The following is a 24246-nucleotide window of genomic DNA, read 5'->3' as shown; positions in this document are numbered from 1 at the left end:
GAATAATAATTAAAGAAAACATTTTAAACAAAAAAAAAATCCTCATACATTTCAGGTAGTTGAATATCCATTGAAGCCTAAGTTTTGTGTAATTTTATTTTCAAAAGAATACGGACCAAAACATTTGATACCAATTTTGCCTCACTTCCCCCCCCCCCTGACCATAGAAGTTAATGCTGCTCTTTATATCTCAGATCCACATAAAAAAACTGCAATGTTTAATTTTAGATTTATTAAATAAAATACTATCTATATATAAAGTATTAAGTTTTATTTCTGTCTTAGCTGTCAGAATGCTAGGTTATAGCTCTAGGTTTTCCACTGATCTGCTGAATCATTTTCATATAAATTTAAAATAGCATAGGTCAGGGATTCTCAAATTGTGTGATGTGGCACCCTGGTACACGTCCAACCTTTGTCAGAGGCTCTGTGCAGTGGCAGTTCTGGCAAAGGTTTTTCGAAGAGATTCTTTGTTTAACAGTTTGGGGAACCAGAATTAAGTACTGAATAGATTAAGGGGGAGCCACAAGTGGAAGAAGTTTGACCACTCACACAGGTGAAAAGAAACAAAAACTACAGCAATATATAAATAGAATCTTTTTTTAATTTAATTTTTCCAACCAAAATCATTATCACAGTAATTCACCTCTTATTTACAGTCAGTGCCTTCATAATTTACAATCGTGAGTTCCAGGAACTTTTTTGTTCATAGAACAGCAGATATGCGTTCTCTGTGACCAGATTCGTTGATGATATCGGAGAGACACTATGGAAAATGATACAGAAACAAAAATCTACATCAGCATAAATAAATTGCTACAAAAAAAAAATAATTTGGCAGCAATAGATATGAATAATCATTAAAATCAGAAATATTACTGCATATTACAGAGATAAATAGTGGGTTCACTTTATGCATACACAGTTTGCGACATCCAGCTGCGATAAATGTTGGAGCAGTATTGCCACAAACTCATCCTTTTTCTTTAAAACGAGACCAAGATGGTGGCGCTATGTGTATGTTTAGCCAGCAAGAAAGGGTCAACTTCATTTTCGCACTTTTTAGTTTACTTTACCTACACTTCTTTGTTTAAAAAAATATTTCATTCATTTAGTGCTAGACAAAGGTAACTCCAGCGGTTAGTTCCTGCATTTCTAAATAGACAGAGCTAACAACATCATAGTATTGGGGGGATAAGAAAGGTGCCAAAAAACTGGGCTGACTCATTCTTGAACCAATGGAAGAAAAATGCAGCTAATCCTTTCTTGCTGCAAGCTCTTCAATTCTGGGATGCCCTCTTAACTTTCGATGAGGAATATTTTAGCTGATATTACACTTGAACACGTGGAATTTTCTTTGTTGGGATAAGAAGAAACAGAACAACTTTCTAATTTTAAGTTAGAGGACAGGAAACTGTGTGAAAAATTAAATTTTATCAGTGCATATACAGCCCCCAGTAAAATAAATGGCATGCATAAAATGATATGCATGTTATTAGGATATTTTTAACTATCAAAAGTATGTTTCTATAGTCAACAGTTCAAAAGAAAACGGGTGCATAAGGACATAACACTTTAAGCTTTGTACATATTCATAATATTCAAAATAGGGATTTTTTTAATTGTTTTTATACGCCTAATAAAGTTTCTGTGACACCGGATACAATGCTTACATTGACTGTGCAACACAGAGCCTGAATGTCACGTTGTTTCCTCTTCTTCAATGAAGATCATACATATACACTCAACCCATGACCCCAGATGTTGCCATGAGAAGCATCTGATGCAATTCACAGCCTCCAAACTCATTTGATTATTAATTGATAAAAGCGTGAGTTTGTAGTAGTTGACATTAAACTTGAAACACAGCCCACTGTGAAGAATGGGTGAAGTCAGTGTCATTTATACATTTTTACACATGTGATTGCGATTAAACAGTCAGTATGCCAATAGGCCTATGATCATCAACGGGCCTCCCACATCAAAATCAAAGTCCAATAGGTTAAAAGAAAAATTATGATCATGGTTTTTTGTTTTACAATTGTCATTATGACACTTTGAAACTATTACTACTTAACCACACACGCATCTTGTACACATTCCTCTGCAGAATTTTAAATGAATTGGTAAATGCTGGAATGTGCGTGTACATGCTGTGAACCTAACATGGTTTGTTTCTGTATAATGCTTGTTGTGTTGTGTTGCCATCTGCTATCAATTTTTTTAACTATGAGAAGTGTCACGATTGAAGATTTTACCAATGGGTGCCTGTTTAAACAGTATACTTTAAAACCGCAAAAGAAATTTGAATTGAAATCAATTACATTTCATTGTGGCCCACAATCCCTTACCAAACTTTCTATGTGGCCTGCGACCTCTCATCAAATCATTTAAGTGTATCCTCACCAACCCACCAAAACCAGCGTTTCTCAACCTATGATTCACGAACCACAGATGGTCTGCAGGCAGACTCAATAATTTTTACTTCATAATGAAAAATTATTCTACCATTCTAATTTATATTAGTAATAGTCACATGGGTTCAAATAAATATTACACTTTCATACCTAGGTTCACCATACATCATCAAGGAAAATGAGGGACATTTAATCATAAACACACGATATCACTAAATTTCACCGAAAAATACTATTTATTGCCTCAAATGAAATTTTCTCATTAATTCTGAAATTGCTGAAGGGGAGGGGGAGAGATAAAGGGCTTCCACAAATCACCATAAACAAAAATGCACTTCCCGAAAAAATATTTAAATGATTAAATGGCCATATTTCATTGAAAAAAATATGGAAAATTGGGATCTTAAATGGGGGTGAAATATGTTAGCATAACCAATTGTGATCAAAAACGTTGCCGAAAGTAGGTACAATCACCAAAATTTAATGAAATTGCTGAAAAATTGTGGAAAAAAAAAACTTTGAACCTGATAAATATGTAAGATGAATATCCAGACGTGCCAACTTTTGGAATCCAGAAATCAGCAGATTCGTTGAGGTAGGAGGTACCACTCCCCCCCCCCCTCCCCCCGCTGCTGATCAAAATGTTTTTTTCTTCATCTATTAAGAAAAATTTCCAACCCCCCTCTCCAGGCAAGTTCTGCATTGTCCCTGAGCAGAATATAATTCATTCAGTCAGTCAATTCATTCAATGTCAGTCTTTCCATGCAGAATAGGGAAATTACATCAACATACTGCACATAAATGTTTCCTTTTTGGATGCTATCAATGATCGATAATCTTGGGTATACGAACTCTTAAAGCAGTTTTATATTTTCTTTCAGACAACATATTTAATCAGAGGAAACAATTAAAAATCTCAAAATACAAAGCTGCTGACGGAAAAATTTATTGTGTTTATGGAATAGCTGTTAATGCAATACAATAATGATTTTACAGGAATCTCAGCAACCAAGGTCATACCTATGATAAATGATCGCTACGTAAACAAAGTCACATCTTTGCCAGTTGCTTAAATGCGATCACAAATAATTTTTTCTATGGCTGCTCCACGAAAATGGCCACCGCTGCCCTCTGTGGGTGCTTTTCCTAACGATGATAGTAGCAATTGACGTCACAACAACGTGAAAGCTTGCAGAAATCTAATTTTCTGCCAAAATCTGTAAAAATTTTAACAAATCTGGAGAGCACAGGAGGAAAGGTTAAAAATCTGTAGTCTTCCGCCTAAATCCGGAGAGCTGGCAGGTCTAAATATCTAAATTTTTCCAGAATTATCATAATTTATATACTGTAATATGAAAAAGCTGTATATTCATGACTTTAGTGAAATTGAAAATTCAAACAAGCATCGTTGAAAAAACGGGACAAATGCATAAAAACATTGGAGCAACCAAAATTACAGGAATGTCCTGTAATACAGGACACAAGTGGTCCATAAAATTCTTTCAGGCATTTTACTGATCCTTGGGTTCAGAAAAAAAAACACTGATTTAAACAGCCAGCAGCAGATTGCCAAGTCACGTCAGAGCTCTGCACTCTCGAAAAAGATTGAGCACCTCTGATCAAGATCTTTTGACAGAATAATATCTAAGATAGAAATGAGCAAAATTCCAACATTACAAAAAATTCAGAATCAAAAATGTCCATTTATTATAAGCCCAGAAGGTCAATTACCTCGTGTCGTTGAATCCATTCCAATTGCCCTCATACGGACTCTTACATTTCGCTGTATAGTGACCACCAGACATACTTCCCTGATGATCCACCACACCATACAAATTGTAGACTGTGCCCAAGTTTCCACCTTTTTTTTCCATACACGAAATAAAAGAAAAAGAATTAGTTTGAAGCCATCAGTGCAGCTTAACAACATAGTTCGCTATAATATAATGAAATTAAAAAAATAAATGCATAAAATTGTGAAAGCAAACAAAGAATAATCACCATTGCCATAACTGGAAACAAACTGAGATATGTCAAGGTTTTGCGGGCTCTCAACATTTGTCATTATTTTACGATTACCAAAACGTTTCAAATCTGTACAAGTGCATGATCAAGGATAATACATTTTATTTGTAAAATTTTGTATACATATAAGTGCAAACAGTAAAATCAAAAAATTTGAGATCCATAATAATTTAATGAAATGTTTTGATTTCTTTTTAAATAATAATGATAAAATAATGATCTACTAATCTCATTGAAATGAATAAGGCAAGGATTCTTAACTTATGGGTTGCAGCCTAAACTTGGGTTGCACTGGCTTCTGAGATGGGTTGTTCTTATCCACAAACAGCCAAGGGGGCTCTTGAGCTCTGGGTCATTACTGAAACTAGATTGGCAGAGGATTTTCCCAAGAGTCACATAAATCCACTTGCAATCAGGGATTCTCGAGCTATGGGTTGCGACACAGATTTGATTCGTAGGGGCTTCTGAGATGGGTGGTACAAATACACACTTAGTCCTGTTACAAATGCATTTAATGTGCAGCTAATTTCGAAAAAAAAAACAATCCTATGGGTAGCAAAGCTAATATTTTTGTTGATGTTGGGTCACAGCTGAAAAAAGTTATAGAACTCCTGGAATATGGGGAACAAGTTTGATTTAGGAGTGATTAAATTAGGAGACACGGTTAAACTCATTCAAATTGGTGAGAAAGAATAAACTCATAAAGACCTTGACTGAGCTAGAATCTATGAAATTTTTCACCAACACTAGTGGGTGATACAAAAAAGGATAAAAGTAAAGCATGATTTGAGAAAGTGGAAAGTCCAAAAGCAGAATGATTTACATTGTTCTGCTATAAGCCCTCAGCTGACCGAAAATGTTGTGCGGTAAAAATTTCTATTCACTTTTCTTAAACTTCTTCCAGATTGTTCCGCAGCAGCACTGATTTTTCTGTGACGTACGTCATGGTTTTCGGTATATTCTGCTTTGGGGGTAGAATAATCCAGAAGGAACTTTCATGTCTCAAACAAATTTTTAAAAAAATCTACAGTCTGGACAGTATTTTTTAAAAACACAATTAAAATATCATTAAATAGCTTAGTAACTGAATCCACATGATTAATAAGAACAGACTTTGTTTTGCATTATTTTTCTCCGACTCAAGTCAAACATTCTGTTTGGAACAGGGCTGTTCTATTGTCTCCTGTTCCAAATAAGCAAACCAAATCAACATGATTTCAACTTACAGACAATGCTTGGAACAGATCCTGTACATAAGTCAGGGAAGAGAAAGATAGAGAATAGCTGTGGTTCTTGACACAAAACAAAAAGATTCAAAATTCTATCGATTCTCTATTACTTGGGTTGACCTATATATTTATCCTTTTACACACATACTACAACTTTTACTTTACCCTCAAAATCTATGAATTTTTTTATCTGGAGATGCAGATTTTATTGCTACTGAAATAAAGAATGGAAACATGCTATAAAAAATGAAAGAGGAACTCCCCTTTCAGACAAAAAACAAAAAAGGATACGAATAACCAAGATCTTAGGGCATCTGACAATCACCAACTGCTTTGTACAACGTGTTTTTCTCTTACACCTACTACAATCCTATAAAGAAAAAAGTCAACTGGTAGAAATCATCATGAAAAAGTATTAAAGCACAAATATTGACTGAAAAAAATTATTCACACCGCAACAATTTAATGATAAGAGATGACACTACAGGCGCGAAGGACACGTTGTCTGAAAGTGATGAAGAGAAGAGAGTTGATCAGGCCAGCGTGGTTATTTGCGTATATTGTGTTTGTCTTTGATGTTCACTATTGTGAAATGTCATCCATTATTAAACATTGTGTTTATCAATAAAATGCATTTGGAAGCATGGTTTATGCGCCCCATGTTTTAACCTAACTGCAATACAACAGTATATGTAAAAAAATGGCTTTTATTAACTAAATAAAATAATAGGGTATGATAGTAAGCACAATATATTTAATTCCACACTATATAAAAGTTCTACTATAAACTGAAAATGGGAGAACTTAGGATCGATCCATTCCACATTAACTCAAGAGCATGTTAAAATTTAAAATGTGCTGTATTTTCAGTTTCATGAATTCATACACCTCTGTGCAACAGCCGCCACACACAGTTGCTGAGCTTAAGTCACAATAACAGGATATGTCAGCCATAGTCAAAGTAAATGAGAGAGGCTGAGGTTTCAGTTGATATGATCATGAGTTTCATATTTGTTCTTTAATAAATTTTATTTTTGCCACTCTCTGCTTTTCTTTTTAACACTGATGCAATGAAATTAAAATTGATTCAGTCATTTATGTTAATATAAACAACAGATCCTCAAAATTGAGCGAATAAATTTTTAAAATGTTTCAATATTTATTTTTATTTTTTAGAATGAATATCTTTTTCATTCTAAAAAAAGGGTATTTTAGTGCATAATTCAGTTGCTTTTAAACATTTAAAAAAAATTCGAACTCACTGGCATCTCGGAGCCCTCCAACATCTCCTCAGTAGAGAACAACCTTAAACAGCTTTCGATTGTTACTCTGTTCTTCAGCTGTGACAAAGAAGTACATTGTGTTAATGCTTTGAAAGAAAGAAATCATGAAAAATATATAGCCATAAAAACACTATTTGAACATAACTCTCCAAATTTCACCTCAGCACGAGTTTTGTGAGGTTCTCTAATGAAACAAATTGTGGTTGATTTTCATTAAATTGAAATTCAAAAGGACCACAAAAAAAAATCAAATTGCCTAATTTATCATTATGGGAGATGTAACACAGTACATGTGATGGCATTACAAAAGAACTTTATTTTTTAGTTGCTGGCTAACTATTGCAGCAGAAAATTTCTGGATGCTCATTATGAGGATCCAGGTTTGAACCTCCATGGCCAGGGCCTGTTCATCAAGCATTCTGATCCCTTACATATAGTGTACTTTGAGACAGAGGCGTACGTATAGGGGAGTATGGTGCATGTGCTCTGTGCCTAAAAAAACCAGAAAAATTTTAGAGCCCTGGACATATGCCCAGTTTGCCCATGCATGAAATAGGCCCAGCCAATGGCAGCACAATGGTGGTAACTGAAGTTGGTTTGCTGCAGTTTGAGGCATGAACACAAGCCAGTATTCCATTTGAAAGTCTCCACAATCAGCACAATGGTGGTACACAACTTGACCAACCTAGGATTGCAAGGAAGGACTGAAGGATTATCTTTTGAGTTTTTCATATGCAAAGCTACAATTTGTGAAAAATTTTAGGGAGAATTTTGAGGATTTTCCTATAAATACATGAAAAATCGGACAAATCTAGTTTCCCATTGGAAAATTTTAATAAGGCTGAAAAATCGGAAGACTTCCCAGTAAATCAGAAGCATTGGCACCTATGATGTATGTATCTTCCTTTCAAAATATAGAAGGCACATCGCAGCACCAGCAAGAACACAAAACCAGCACAAATCCGACGACATAAATAACATTAGAGCCACACATTTACACACACACAAAACTCATTCTTGCATGTACCTATTTGTTTGAAATTCCACACAGGAATGTATACAAAGTGCATATACAATTAAATAATAGTATTTGGAATATAGATGGCAGCACTAGATACGCACTCAGACTGTTAGATACCCTCACACTTCCGGCACAACTCATTCTGTAGTAAATTGCCCATGGTGATAGACCAGAGTTGTGCTTGGTTGGAAGAAAGTTAAGTAATAGTAGCATAAAATTTCAGTTAGATATGCGTGGCGTTCACTTGAATATACCCATCACAATATTTGTATTTCTTGCCCTTCTTAAAATTTCAAAATTATGCTCACAAATCCCTTAACAATCAAATAAAAACTCCTGGGAAAGAGCATTGCAGTGCTTATGCTAAAAACATATTAAAAAATAAAATGTCATATTATGTCACAAAAACATGTTTAAAAAAATAGTACAGTCGACGCTCATTATAACAACTCCCATCATCCCATCAAAAATGGGTGTTATATTGGAAGGTCGTTATATCGAAGGGGGAAAAACATATAGGTTGTTCATTATATGAAAACATTTAGGATTTATCCTACCAGTCGCTGTAATGCCTACCAGTCGCGGTTGCTCTAACGGTCATTATGACAGGCATAATCAATTACACTGCTGGCCACCGTAAATGCAACACCCTGAAGGAAGCATGCAAATAATATGAAATTTACAACATGCATTAGCGGAGGTGAGATATGCAAATGATTAGAATTTCAGCGCAGACGCACATCACGCGCGCCTGTGGCGCCACTTCAAAGCGCTATTTAAGGCTTGGAGATTTCGACGATTTGAAGTATGGCAATTGTGTTTTTCTTGTGGTTTTTTCAAAAAAACGATCAATTATGCCTCGTAGAAAACAGCAATCATCTTTTGATCAAGTATCCGAGTTCGACAGAGGAAGGATAGTGGCCTACCGAGATTGTGGATTATCTTTCAGGGAAATCGGTAGTCGTGTTGGACGAAACCAAACAGCTGTGATGCGAATATGTGATCGTTGGATGCAGGAGGGTACGACGGACCGACGTGTTCGATCGCATCCACCTCAGTGCACCACTTCACGTGATGACAGGCGTATTGTGCGTATGGCAGTGACGGATCGCTCAGCCACATCACGAACCATAGCACAGCACATTCAGTCTGTACCGCATCATCCAGTGTCTGCGCGTACCATTCGACGCCGTTTACAGCAGAGTGGTCTGTCCGCAAGACGTCCATTGCTTCGTCTACCCTTGATGCAGAACCACAGACATCTCCGCCGCCAATGGTGCGATAAAAGAAGGATGTGGATGGCACAATGGAATGAAATTGTCTTTACTGACGAGTCACGCTTCTGTCTGCAACACCACGATGGTCGGATTCGAGTCTGGAGACACCGCGGAGAGAGGATGCTGAACAGCTGCGTTATGCACCGCCACACTGGTCCTGCACCGGGTATTATGGTATGGGGCGGTATTGGATATCACTCTCGCACTCCTCTAGTACGCATTGCCGGTACTTTAAAAAGCCAGCGCTTCATCTCCGAGGTGTTGGAGCCAGTTGTCCTTCCTTACCTTCAGGGCTTGCCCACAGCCATATTTCAACAGGATAATGTGCGACCACACGTGGCACGCATTGTCCAAAGGTTCTTCGTCAATCGCCAGATTAAATTGCTTCCCTGGCCAGCTCGCTCTCCGGATCTTTCGCCGATAGAAAACATGTGGTCCATGGTTGCTCAACGATTGACCCAGATTACATCCCCAGCTGCCACACCAGATCAACTTTGGCAACGCGTGGAAGCTGCTTGGTCTGCTGTACCCCAAGAACACATCCAAAGTCTCTTTGAATCAATGCCGAGGCGTGTGGCAGCGGTGATCTCCAACAATGGCGGCTACTCTGGCTACTGATTTTGGCAGGAACCACACTTCACAGAAATCTATAAATTTAATCATTTGATGCTTGGTCAACATGTTATCTACAAAATAAATATTGTTGCGATATCTCTTGTCTTTCTTGGTGTTGCAATTTGGGTGGCCAGCAGTGTATAATGGTCATTATAACGAGCATCAACTGTATTTCTGAAATTTATTTCAGAGAAAAAACTTTGCAACAGGCATATAATGCTATCAATGTGTTGTCCTAGTAGTTTTTTTTAAATATATATACCTCTGGTATAGGCAAAGAAAGATTCCAAAACGGGTCAAATGTTATCGAGATATTGCCACATTGTGTACAGGTCAATGTGCTCTTTAGCTGTCCGCAGAACAATTCTAAAAGAAAAATTGAACAACAAAAATTTACTGAAGGATGAACATGTCAATATAAGTCATTTTATGTCTTTAATATTCTGTACAGAAGCTGTTGACAATCAGTTAATACTGAGATACAAATATGGAACTCTATTAACTTGCAATTAAAGCTGATCTTTTTTCCCTGTCGTGCATTTCAATAGAATACACTGTTTCAAGAATCCTGAAACTTATCAAGAGAAATAATCTGAAGCTTTTTTCATAAATGCAAATTCAACACATTTTGTCTATCAATTTCATTTGGCAGAATGTTTGTCATTTCATTTGGCAAAATGTTTGTCATTTCATTTAGCAAAATGTTTGTCATTTCATTTGGCAAAATGTTTGTCATTTCATTTGGCAAAATGTTTGTCATTTCATTTTCAATGTTGGCATTTCACCATGTCAAAATGTTTTGCGCTTACAAAGTATACCTGCATCAATTAAAAGTTTTAAGGCTGGATATTAACACATCATGTACTTTCAACCAATGCAGATACTAATCGTGAGGAAATTCTCCTGCTTGGCATGACAGACTTGTGCTGAAGTAACGTGTACTATGAAAAAATAGGTTCCCTTTTTTTAATGCATTTTCTATTAGCTTAATCTTTTATTTTACATGAAATGGTTCAAAACATCTCAGAAAAAGAAATTGAGGTACATCTGGAAAAATATTCAAGGCGGACATGAGTTAATCAGGCTTGAGTGATGGCAATTCTGAATATGATATTTCCGACAGGCATTAGTCCACTTTTCCTGCAACTATAAGAATTGCAGTCCAATCACTGGTGAAAGTCTTATGTGTCATCAAGATCGATATTGCTAGAAGTCAATTCAGGCTAAGAAAGTCAAAATATGCTCTTCCCAGAAGAGTGTAAACCAATGTTTTTTTATAGTGGACAATATCTCTTAGTACCTCTAGGGTAGGTGGTGAAAGCTATACAAATACAATATAGGATCACATTAGACTGGTCAGGAAGGAAGGAGGAAGGTGATAAAAAAAATTTCTTCTTACTGGGGGGTGAACAGAAAAGTTAGGGAATTTGTAGTGTACACTGTTATAAATGCTCGAGTGCACACACCAATTAATAAATATTGTATTACTTGGATTCAATAACAATGGGCTCCTATAAGCATATGGGCATGCATATGAAAAATGATGACATAAGACATATGACTCTACAGAAAACATTAGCAGACAAATAAAATAAATAAAACAATCAATAAGGGATACAAGATTTTAAAGTTTCAGGCAGCCAAGTAATATCACAGAATGAATATGAAAAAAAATTATGCTCACCAACTATTTTACTGTCTTCAGCACTGAGGTACTGGCGCCAGCTTGTGCTAGCCTGGACAGACTCCCTGTACATACATATGAAAGAAACAAATTGTTTTACAAATATTTTAGTTTTTGATGCATGTAATCATGCAGCAATGTGGTCATGTTACAGTAGAGTCTCACCTTAATAGTCAGAGGTGAATGGGGGACAGAAATTATTTCTGCTTAAACTGAAAGATCATCCAGGAAAAAACAATATAAAATACATAACCTGTTAGTTTCACACTAAAAAACTTTTTTGACTACATTACGAATAACTTGCATTGACACAACCCCTGGAGCTCTTTATAGTTCTAAGATGTGCCATAAGATGGCACTGTGTTAATTTATTTATTGTTGGATGTATGGACCTTGGCCCAAAAGGCAAAATGTTGAATGCTGACATTCGGAATCAGCAATAAATTGTAGGTCCCAGTATCTAATTAGCTTTCGTGTGCAGAAAATGCCAGTGGTGTGACAAAAAATGATCAATATATCTCGGCTCTCTGGGTGTCCAGTTCAGTGTTCTTTCCTTCCTTTTTTTTATTTTGCTGGTGCAGCTTCGATGAAGCATGGTCTTGGTGAGAATATTTGGACAATCAGTATCATGTCAAAGTTCTATGTTTTTTTTCCTATTTCTGGATTCCTTTTTGCAGTTGTGAACAGGGGCATTGCCACAAACTCAATTAAAACTAATCTCTACGTGTAATATGTTCTAATGGGTCTAACAATCATATTCTGTTAATTTCATTTCATTCTGTTTATTCCCTGGTTTGTAATATAAACATTTATTTTCATCATCTTCTGTCTCTTCATCCAATTATTAAATACTTTTTTCCAGAAGTTGTACAACAACTCAAAATTGAAAAGATTACAATGAAGAAACTGAAAAAAAAATGAGAAAAATAAAATACACTGCCCATAAAAATATGGATGCCATAAATTATGGTCACATTAGAAAAAAAATTAGATTCACATTCTTTAAGGAAGAGAAGATTTTCTTGCATCATATTATCCAGAACCCGATCTTTAGAGACTCTACTTATGGCCAAAAAATGATTGCAAAGGCATTGGAAATAGAGGAAAGTGCGTAGATTAGGTTGAATGCACAAAAAAGTATGAGTTTTTCTGCCTCTTTGAGACGTTTCTCGACTTGGAAAGCATAAGCTATGTACAGTGATACTTTGAGACAAAAATTTAATTTCTTCTTAAAAGCAGTTACTTCCACTATGGAAAACTTATCTAGAGACAAACCTTACCATAAAAAATAAATACAAATACAAACACAAAGGCCACAACAGGAGAAACATCCAAAATCATCTTCAATATCTTTAATTTGCTTAGCACCCCCAAAATATAAAAAATTAAATATAACTGGCATTGCCCAGTTATATTTAAGTATGGTGTCATATTGATCTTATCTGCTGCAACAAGGAATCTTGCAACAATATCTTCGGCAGAGTACAGGTATCTCATACACCAATGCTTTCTAATGTACCCTAAAGAAGAAGTCGAGTGAGCAAAGAGGCCATGCAACAGATCCACCACATCCAATCCACCGCCCAGAATATCTGGCATTCAGAATATGTCGAGCAGCAATGCCCAACATGATGACATCATACAGTGAACTTCATACAGTTATGTTCTGAAGAAGTGCTGCTTTTTCTGCAGAACGGGAATGACATCAGAAGTGAAGACTTGTGCTTGTTGGATGTGTTTCCAACTTTCGCTTTTCTGACACTATAGAGTGAATTGCAACCATTTGTTTCCTTTGTAAATATTGTTCATCTTGATGGGTACTATCACCCCTCTGATTTTTTCTGAGCAATTTATGAACACCCTGTATGTAGAGACTTTTGAAGACCATATAAATAGAGAGAGTTTATTCAGTTAAGGAAAATATGTGGAACAAGTTTTTTTCCATGTTGACGCCAGTAGGAACACATTTGTACATTTTCTGAAAGTACCATCTCAAGTAGTGAATCCCTTCTGTCTAAGCCACATAACTAAATTATTTTTATACAGGCCTAACCTCATAGAATACAGTATATCCTTCACTGATGTTTGGATTTTTGACAATCATTGCTCATAAAAATTGATAATCTTGTTCAATGTTGCAATTGTAATTCATATTTCCACAGTGTCAGGATCAGATTCTTTGGCTTCATCATAATATTTAAGTTTCAAATTTCAAAACCATCACGAATAATTATTTTGATCATTAAATTCCCTCGTACACTGGGTGTTTTCCTTATTTTGAAGTCATGTCAGAAAGTTCAAGACTGAGAATTTATTTCATACAGATATCACAGCTGGAATGTAATTAAAACTTACATGATTGCTGGTAAAATCCAAGGCAAAAAAGTCCTAAATGCACATAAAAACTGAAGTGGTTTATTTGCACTCTGCAAGGACACTTCTTTGGTGATAGAATCTCTTCTGTAAAAAATTGCATGTAACAAACAAATTCACGATCATTCCTATCTGCACCTTCTATTGTTAATATCGAGATAATAAGGTGTACTTGTTTGCAAAAAAAATTATAAAATACTGGATATTTCTAGCTTCTAAATGGTTCCTAAAGTACTTTGAACTTCAATTCCACTCTTAAAATCGTGAAACATTTCCTGTTTATGCACTGAAACAACATTGGATGAAGCATCGTGTAAAGTATCTGAGCTTCACTCAGCCATGTGACTGAACAGACTTACTTATGAAGACAAGAGATAGTCACATTGATCTACACACAGCTGAAGATAATGGGATGACAAACTTTCATATGCACATTTTGCATCAAACCAAATAACTCTAGTGATGGAAACGATGGTAAGCGTTGATCTAAGAAAATCATTCCAAAATATATGTATTAACACACTTGCTCTGCTTCCTGAGAAACTGTTATTAGCATGAAATTTATTTCTTATAAGAGCTTTCACTTCTTGTGATTCCAGTGAAGATTACTAGATAACTAGACATAGCTGAAAAAGTCTCATACATACAATGGGTCAGCTCTTTTTCATTTGATAGAACAAGAGCTTACAAATGTTGTCCACAGTGCCTTCTATAAAATGAATTTCAAATAAAAATATAAAGTCCCATAATTTTTGTTGAAAAAGATGTAGAAAATTTATCTGATATCTAATGATTAACTTAATTCCTTTCACCTAGTGATTTCCAACATATTTTTAATCGTGAGCATGTTTTGTGCTTGTTATAAGAAAAAAAACACCCTTACAGCAAGTCTAACATAAGCTTAAACTAAAATCAACTTAATGCTAATCCTGAAGTACTACGTAAATGGGATGTTTAATTGAAAAGTCAATCAAGACCTTGCAAGTACAAAATCAAACAAAAGCATGAAAACTTTTTGGTACTTGACAGTGGCCACTCAATAGCAACGGGTTAAAGATGCAAGTACTTTTTCAACCAAAGTAAAATATATATATTAACTTTTTAACTCCTTCCATAGGTGAGGATTTGTTAAAGAACACTGAAATGAACAGGAAAAAAATCTTGAAACCAAATTATCTTTCACGTATGAAAGCTATGTCCCTTGCTAACTAAGCATGAAAATATTTCTTGCTCTTTAGGATAATTATTATTATTTTTTAATTTGTAGAGCATTCAAAGGTACACTGGCTTCTAAAAGTTAAGTACATGATGGTAAAATAAACAAAAATTTAAAGTAAAAAGCTTTAGTTAACACCAAATTACATATAAAGGTAGCAAAGGTTTAATGCATTAAAGAAAACAAGATTTATGCACAAAGATCAAACCAAATTTTAATTTTCATAAATTATATGATGATGTCACATTTAGGTACAAATTTATGTTTAAAGACAAAAACAAACAAAACTTGCAGTGACAAGGTATATGTGTGACCACCCCAGACCTTCACACAAACTTTACAGTTGCCCAGGCCTTCAATGAAGTGATAAACTATCAATGCTAGCACAATGACCATTCCTCCATTAGAGCAGTTTCCAACTCTCTGAAACACACTTTCTTTCAAATCAAGCATAACTCTGGTCTATCGAAATGGGAAACTTACTACTGATAGAGTTGTGACGGAGGTGTGCATATGTGTACCTGACAGTCTGAGTGTGTGTATATAGATGGTGCCATCTATATTACAAATTCTGAGTGAAGTTTGATGTTTGAATATTTGTACTGTTGTAGGCCTGTTACTTTGTGGCGACACTTTTCAATAGGGAGATTGGCTCAAAGTTGGGAACCACAAAAAACAAACTTTAGCTGACCACTACTGTGGTAGTAGTGTAGTTTGAACCGGAGTTCTTGCAATGAGAGTCTGTCATTCTGGCCACTCAACCATCATAGCCACAACTGTCTGAGACTGGCTGTAAAAGGTAAACCAGCAGAGACAGCATCCAAAGGGCATCTCAGGGATTTTCAATATAATTAAAGTCAGGAGAATAAGCGGCCCACTCTATATGAGAAATGTCCTCACTCTCCACATATTTGTTAATGATGTTGGATTGATGAGTAAGACATTATCATCCATAAGGAGGAAATCAGGACCAACTGCTACAGCGTAGAATCTCACAATGGGGTCTAATTCATCCAGACACTGTGCAGCCGTCACAGAACCACTTTTAAAGATGTCCAGCTTAGTGCAATATCCCCCTTAGAATTCCAGCCTACATTGTGATGCTGTCACCTTTGAATATGTGATGTTTGATAATGTACTTGATTTGTTTGCATGTGCTTTGTTCTCTCCAGACCCTTACACGCTTATCATCTGATTCTAAGACAAATCTGGACTGATTTGTGGGCAATGTGCTAATTGGAGACAATCCAATCGACATGTCGATGACACCACTTTCATCTTGCCCCTATGAATTGAACGGTTAGTGGAACTCAAACATACAGTTTCTTGGAAACAATTATTTTCCGGATATTATGCTAAGGTGAGCTCGGAAAGAAAAGTCATCACGTCTTCGCCGGGACTCGAACCCAGGCTCTCTTGCATACCAAACAAGCATGCTACCATCTACACCACTGGAGACACATGACTCTGCCTTCCTAATTTCACGCACTGTGTCGTGAGGCGCTGAAGTAGAGGCATTAGTAGCCTCTCTTAACTTCATGAAATGGCCCCCGGGTGGGACGGTTTAGAGAGATATAGATGGCTTCTTTGCCTCTACTTCAGCGCCTCACGACACAGTGCGTGAAATTAGGAAGGCAGAGTCATGTGTCTCCAGTGGTGTAGATAGCATGCTTGCCCGGTATGCAAGAGGGCCTGGGTTCGAGTCCCGGCGGAGATGTGATGACTTTTCTTTCCAAGCTCAGCTCAGCATAATATCCGGAAAATAATTGTTTCCTTGATATCTCCGGCTGAGAAAGAAGCCATCTATATCTCTCTATACAGTTTCTTATTGTGGCACTTTCGGCGAACACAGTACTTACTAGCAGAAATTGTCTTACCTAGGTGATGATGCAACCATAGATGTAACAGTTGTGGAGGTCACTGGTCAATTCTGCTTGGCTAATATAGCTATAAAGTGATCATCAGAGGGTGGTGGTGGTAACCCTCGGACGACCAGGCACAGGTCTCCGAACAACTACTTGACTTGTTTGGAGTTGTTTCCAAAATCGAGAAATTACAGAATGATCAAAGCCAAAAAAAGGGTGGCATCTTTGATTCACTGTTCTACTTCAATGTGTCAGACAACATGCCAGCACTCACTATGTATATATTATTTGCCACATTCACGTTTTTTCAACCATAAAACCATGAATATCATTTCAAATTCTGAATGTCATCAAAATAATCAAAATTTAAATGCACCTCTTCAAACCCTTTAGAATGCTGGTCTTCAATGACTGACTAATTAGCATGTTTGCACTGTCAATCGCGATTGGCTGCAACATACAATATTTAAATACTGCCATCTACATCCGCAGCGATTTTCAGCCACTCAAATTTAACTATGCTTTCTAAAATTGATAATTTGCATTACACACTTAACTTTTGGGGGCCAGTGTATGTCACTCATTTCAAATAAATTTAAACAGTTGAAACCTATTTTAAAGACATTGCAATGAGCTTTGCCTTTTCTTTCTACAAACTATAAATTGTTTTAAGAAAGAAAGAAAAAAACATTCGAAACAACAAAATACTCACGTATAGCCTTCGTGGATATTTTGGCCACTACTTGCTCTTGTAGGTTTTCCCCTGTTAATATCTTCATGAAGACCTTGCAATAGATATTGCAGCAGCTCTTGGGCATCTTGCTGACTGTAAAGTACAAGTCAGTAAATTATAATCATTAAGCAATTCAGGCACAATAAAAAGTTTTCATCATAGAAAAATTAGCATCATGAAAAAAAAAACTATCATCATTAGCATAAACTGAAACTTTTTGAACCAGGAGTCTATTCAGCAGAAACTGTTAACACGGATCCCTGACAAAATTTTCTATCAAGCACTAAGCACAGATTTAAATTGTTAATTTGAATTTGTTTTACAAATTTCCAAACACAATAAAAACTTTTTTCTCTCTCTCTCAAAATATTTATCCAACTCAAAAATTTAGTTATTTTTTAAATTTCTTTTGCTTATAAAACACTCATTCCAGAGCTAAAAAACATTGTAATTTGTAAAAGCCTCTGTCGTTCATGTAAGAATCAGAATGAAATTATAAGAAGCCAGTATTTTCTTACTTGCAGCCAAGGAATTGGGGGGCATAGCTTTCGAGTTCCGTTTTCAAATAATGAGGGCTTACATTACAGGCTTTATTTTTCCACATGTGATTCACCACTTTGGCAAAAGCTGAAAAAGCAAAAGAGAGATCATTGAACCAAAATTGAAAAATTATAACATTCAATGCAACTTAATATCCATCAACTCTCGGGGGGTACCCCTAACCTAAAACTAGAAAGTGTGCAAACCCCTGAAAAAATATATATAAGTCAGTAAGATAAGTCACTGTGTACTGTGTTTTTCCCTCTTAAAACAAAAAATCACATCTGAATACACTTTATTTTGAAAAAAAATCTTCAAACTCTCAATATTTGGATCACAATATTAAAGTAAAAATTAAAAGAGAACTTCTTCATGCATTAATTTTCTTTAACAATTGACTAAAACATGATGCTGGTAAATACACAGTCCCTTGAAAACCCCCACTTAAATTTTATGTGATTTTTAGGGGAAAAACCATTCTCACCACTTCATTTGAAAACCACATCAATACATACATACATGATATAAGGAAAACTAGAAGTACAAAAAACACTGAAAAAAAAAGCTATTACCTGCTAAAAAAACATAGGTACCGAATGTATAAGTGTATACAAAAAACATAGCTGGTCTCAGGGGCGGATCTAGAGATTGCTTTTGGAAGGGGTAATTTTTACAAATTATTATGAATATGGTGGCCATGTGTCCTGCATTTTGTCCCGTATTTTCTGAGACAAGCCCCCCATTCTTTTTTCTTGTTTTCCCCAATTTTTTGTTTTTTAGTCGAAGATTTATTGCATTTTTTTATTTAATCATGAACATTGATACAGGTAATTTTCAACGGACTAATAGAATGCAATATTGTCATATAGAAGTTACCAAACTTTCATGTGAATTATCACATTGGGGCAATATTGCATATTGCGCATGGTGGGGGGATCTGCACCTGGCTGGCCTGCACCTCAAAGCTAGTGTTAAACAACACTGAGGAATAAAAATGATTGAAATGGGCTTGACAAATCACAAAAAGATCAGGGCGCCAGAAAAACGTTTTAGGCGCCAAACTTTATTTACACGAAAAATCTATCAAAAATAATATTTCTTTAGACTTTTCCAGGATATAGTAGCCATCTTCCGTATTAATAGATACACTGATATAAATTCCAAAAATTTTGTATTGTTCTCAGATTCCAATTCACTAATTACACATAGGAACTATTAGACACAAATATTAATTTTTTTATCACCATGGTGACCTGGTGCCTGGGATTTGTCAAGCCCTAGAGGTGAAGACTAAAAATTGAATTTGAGCTCTTCAGGACAGGTTAAATAATGAATTGAGCAGAAAAGGTTTTATTTATTCACCTTTTCAAGGAATGAATAAAAAAGAAAAACAATGTAGATATACCTACAATGTGGTTACAAACATACCAATAACATTATGGGTACAGTCCTCCAAGTATGAGATGAGACTTTACTATGTCAAGTCACATTTGACTATTCAATTTTTTTTGTTCTACGTAAATGTGATTGTGTATCGAGAATTGCTTGACAATGATTGACTTTTCAATTTTGATTTCTTTTTCTAGAAAAAAATAAAATCGTTCAATGTGATGTGGCCAAGTCCCATCAGGTACTTTGCGAGTAAAATCTCTGTAACCGTTAACTTTAGAAATATACTTTCAATTACAATAAGTTTTCAAATCCTCTCAAATGTGTGCTTGCCAGTGAATCAAAGTTAGAAGCAGCAATGTTTTATGCAATTTGCTTCTATCTGCCAAAGACCAAAGAGACATTTAAAGCTCATTGCATTTTTAGTTTTTGAATTTCACTTTCTTCGTTTTCAAAAGGTTGAAAAATTAGATTATAATTTTGTGAGAGAGGAATAAAAAATATCTGAAGCAGTTGATGATGAAAAGCATTTTAAATGTGCAATAAAATAATATTAATAAATTAAACAAATAGTTGAGATCATTTCATTCGTGCACGGTCCCTGAAAATGGAGGTTCTCAAGCCTATGAAAACATGCCAACAGAACAATAAGTTGCCAAAACATTGTGATTTTTTATCTCTAATATCTCAATGAATATTGCATTTAAAAATATGTAAATTTCTGCAAATGACTTTTCAAAGCCGTCTACATTTCACTGATTGGAAGTTTTAGCACACAGAGACTGTATAAAAAGTTAATTTTTTCATGCATACGGCACCTCAAAAAAATTACAACGTTAAGGAACTGCATGTCATTTGGAAACATTTTGTAATTGGAAGTATACTTCTATAGTCAACGATTGCAGACCGTTCTCTATGGACTATAGTTTCCTATGGACAGACTTGAAACACCATGTATATCTACATGGTTTTTCTCCTAGTTAATGAATTGAGCTATTGCTCTTAGGGAACAGTAACATTGATTTATTCATCAAAAATAAGAACAAGACACTTTTCATGAGCACGAACAGAACTAGATACCATCAATGAGCTTTCCTCCATTCTGGCTTTTCAAGTTTCTCTCACGGTCGAAGCTACCTCGCAAACAGTAGTCCAGAAGAGGTTTGGTGTGACACAGGCACTGGAGGACAGCATTCATGAAACACTACAAAATATTCAAATATAATACCTTTAAAGTTGAATAAATCGTATGTGAATACTGTGAATGAAATTTAGAAATGAGGTTCACGTTAGATTCACTTGAATATTCGAAACGAAATGTCAATGAGATAAAAGTCCCTGTTCAAAGTGGTACAACTCTTTTCTTTCATGATGCTATGGATAAATAATTTCATGATGCTATTGGGTGACATCTATCAAATGATGTCCAGATTTTAACTCGGGGAGGAAATGTCCATGATCATTATGATGGATGAACATGATGCCTGCTTGTCTTTACAGATGATTTTCTAGATTCAATTGTCAAATTCATAAAAAATTATATGGATCAGGAGTGTAGGAATTGTTCTGCACTAACGGGTGCTGGGCTCAACCCTTTCATATACGGTCCCGTTTTTTTAAATTAAAATTCTCTTTTTGCGAAAAATGTCATTAATTTTGTGAAACATAAGAATTCTGTGGAAAGCAAAACAATCCAGTTAATTTATTACAAAAGATATGAAATGACAAATTTATGGTTTTGTTAATTTGTATTTTGTGGAGGGTCCATTTTTCAGGTCTAGAATTTCATGAAAAGTCTGGAAAATGGACCCAAATTTCGGCTGGACAGATTTCCCGTACTGATTGGCATGTCACACTTACTGAAATTATTGAGCAAGGAACTGGTGGCGGAGAAAAGCAAGACTGGTATCCAAAAGTTCATATGATATAAGAAGCATAGAGAAATATTTTCTCTGCCTGTGAACACATTGGGAAAGAGATTTTTCTGGTTTTGACAATATAAATCTTTGGCTCGCTGATGTGCAAGAGGACCAGGTTCAATTCTAGGAGGAGACAGCTAACTTTTCTTTCCATACATTCATATCGGCATAGCGAAAAGAAAATTCTCTTCCCCAAGATATTATGAGTGCTTGAGTAGACTATTGCTATACATATGCGACTGATAGTTTCTTAATTGCAAAATGGATAATACTTTCGGAACATTGCTTGCTATTATAGTGCAAATGATAACTTACAGAAGTTTTAAATTGATACATATCAGATTATCCATAAGTTTTGACCTAGCAACATGGTCAACAAAATAGTCACAATTTACAACCAATAATTGAAAAAGTTAATGCTGTGTAGGAAGAAACTTACTGTGTTTCCTAGATTTCGGAGACCTCGACTGCCAGCCAGTTTTGATGGTGTTTGAATGGTGGGTGATCGATAGGAAGGTGAATATGATGAATAAGAGGGCTGGGGGAAAAATCAGAAAATCGTAAAAAAATTAGCAAAAAGCAAACAAAGATATACATCAATAAAAAAAATACTTTTTTTTAAACACACACGTGTCATTTATAATCAATTAGACTACCTAAAATTCATAAAAAGGATTGAGATCATTTTCATAACTTTTAAATTATGTACAGAAAATTTAAATACTGTTTGTCTAAAATTTAAATAATAAATTTTAAATTTGAGTATTGTGTCTAAATATGACCGAACAATATTAAATCCTAAAGGCGGAACCCACTGGCGGAAAATAAAATCCCAACACCAAGAAGGAGTTGTGTTAGATAAACAAAATTTTGGAAGGCGTGTTTGCACATCTGAAAGATGACACTCATTCAAATTTTGCACTAGACGAATAAGAGTGGCGCTAGTTGCACCACTATGATCATGCAACTCACGTTTGCTTTAAATATGCGATGAGCGTTATTTATCGTCTGGATTGGACGTTGTGAGCTACGTTTGAGTCAAGAATGCCTTTAAGGAGACGAAGAAAGCAGTATCATCAGCTTACTGAGCTTGAACGAGGCCATGTAATAGGGCTAAGAGAAGGTGGATTTTCTTTCTGCGATATTGCAAAAAGACTTGGCAGGGTGCATAATTGCTGGCAGCAGTGGTCACAGGAAGGCACTATCTCAAGAAGACCAGGGTCCTTCCGCACACGGGCCTCTACTGTATTTGCCGCATTGCTGTGGCACATCGTACTGTATCTGCAGCAGAAATTAGAGCTTCTGTTGTGTCCAGAGTGACACAGCGAACTGTAACAAATTGATTACTTGAAGGACAGCTACGAATCAGACAGCATCTAGCATTCATTCCACTAACTCCAAATCACTGCCATCTGTGACGTCAGTGGTATCAAATTAGAGCTTATTGGAGGGTGGAGTGGGGATCTGTTGCGTTCTCAGATGAGAGCCGTTTCTGTCTTGCTGCCAGTGATAGTTGTACATTGGTAAGAAGGAAGCCAGGTGAGAGCATGGAACCAAGCTGTCTGTGGTGTAGATACACTGGACCCACAGAGAGCAACAAGCCTACAAACAGTACAAATATTCAGTCACCACACATCACTCACTTCGCTTCCGAGATATAGATGGCAGCACTGAAAAATCATACACAACACTAGATACACACTCAGACTGTTAGGTACACACACTTACAATTCCGGCACAACTCACTAGGTAGTAAATTGCTTATGGCAATAGACCTGAGTTGTGCTCGGGGAAAAAAAAAAGAAAAAAAGATACACTGGACCCACACCAGGAGTTATTGTCTGGGGAGAGATTTCCTATGACAACAGGAGCACTCTCAAATACAAATACAAATACAAAGCCACAACAGGCAAATTGCCCAACGAGGTGGCTGACTTAAGATCATCATGGATCCCCGAGCCATTTTTTGGATGCCCTACCTACTACTGCTACACCACAAATGCACCCTCCCCCCGCGGAACCCCCCAACGAACCTCCCAACGAATCAGTACATGCGGGAATGTGCGTGTACGTGTAGTGCAACCTGACGTAAAGTTTGTTTCTGTGTAATGTTTGTTATGTGTAGTGCTGCCATCTGCCACCAGTTTTTCTAACTATGAGTGAAGTGTTATGATTGAATGATTTATCGTTGTAGGACTGTTGCTCTCTGTGGCGAGACTTTTTAACGGGGAGATCGGCTCGCATTTGCGCCTTGAAGTTGGGAACCACAGAAAACCAACTTCAGCCGACCACCACTGTGGGGTTCGAACCCGGATCCTCGCATCGCGAGTCCGTCACTATAACCACTCGACCACCACAGCTCGTCGTTATTCCTAGCACCATGACAGCAAATTTGTACGTCAGACTGGTGATTGAACCAGTTGTAATGCGATCCATGCATGTGATGTCCTCATACTGCTGCTGTCACCCATGCCTTTGCCCAGCAAGCGATCACCAGATCTTTCTCCCATCGAGCACGTATGGGACATCACTGGAAGACAAATCCAGCGTCATCCACAACCAGCATTAACTGTTGCTGATTTGACTGACCAAGTGCAACAGGCATGGAACTCCATCCCACAAAATGACATACGGCACCTGTATGATACAATGCATGCACA

The 24246-nt window shown here is 36.2% G+C and overlaps 1 protein-coding gene across 2 annotated transcripts in view; it reads right to left on the bottom strand.

Moving 5' to 3' along the window:
- Positions 1-584: 584 nt before the first annotated feature.
- The window catches only part of LOC149089604 (ubiquitin carboxyl-terminal hydrolase 2-like), a 41573-nt gene continuing 17911 nt past the window's right edge, over positions 585-24246 (bottom strand). For both annotated transcript variants that reach the window (XM_089253284.1, XM_089253877.1), the window contains exons 2-12: positions 22026-22124; positions 20748-20871; positions 18257-18365; positions 17718-17831; positions 11552-11616; positions 10130-10233; positions 6934-7011; positions 5963-6041; positions 4419-4511; positions 4149-4278; positions 585-766 (exon numbers count right to left, since the gene is read on the bottom strand). In XM_089253284.1, the coding sequence (XP_089109410.1) occupies positions 676-766; positions 4149-4278; positions 4419-4511; positions 5963-6041; positions 6934-7011; positions 10130-10233; positions 11552-11616; positions 17718-17831; positions 18257-18365; positions 20748-20871; positions 22026-22124 (1086 nt within the window). In that variant the 3' untranslated portion in view covers positions 585-675. The remainder of the gene's footprint in view (positions 767-4148; positions 4279-4418; positions 4512-5962; positions 6042-6933; positions 7012-10129; positions 10234-11551; positions 11617-17717; positions 17832-18256; positions 18366-20747; positions 20872-22025; positions 22125-24246) is intronic.

Source organism: Pholcus phalangioides, unplaced genomic scaffold (genome assembly GCF_987345545.1).
Source record: "Pholcus phalangioides strain wild (caught in Gottingen) unplaced genomic scaffold, Ppha-v1.0 ptg000001l_1, whole genome shotgun sequence".
Taxonomy (NCBI): Eukaryota; Metazoa; Arthropoda; class Arachnida; order Araneae; family Pholcidae; genus Pholcus; species Pholcus phalangioides.
The sequence above is the reverse complement of the archived record's forward strand: the minus strand, read 5'-3'. Positions and strand labels throughout refer to the sequence as shown.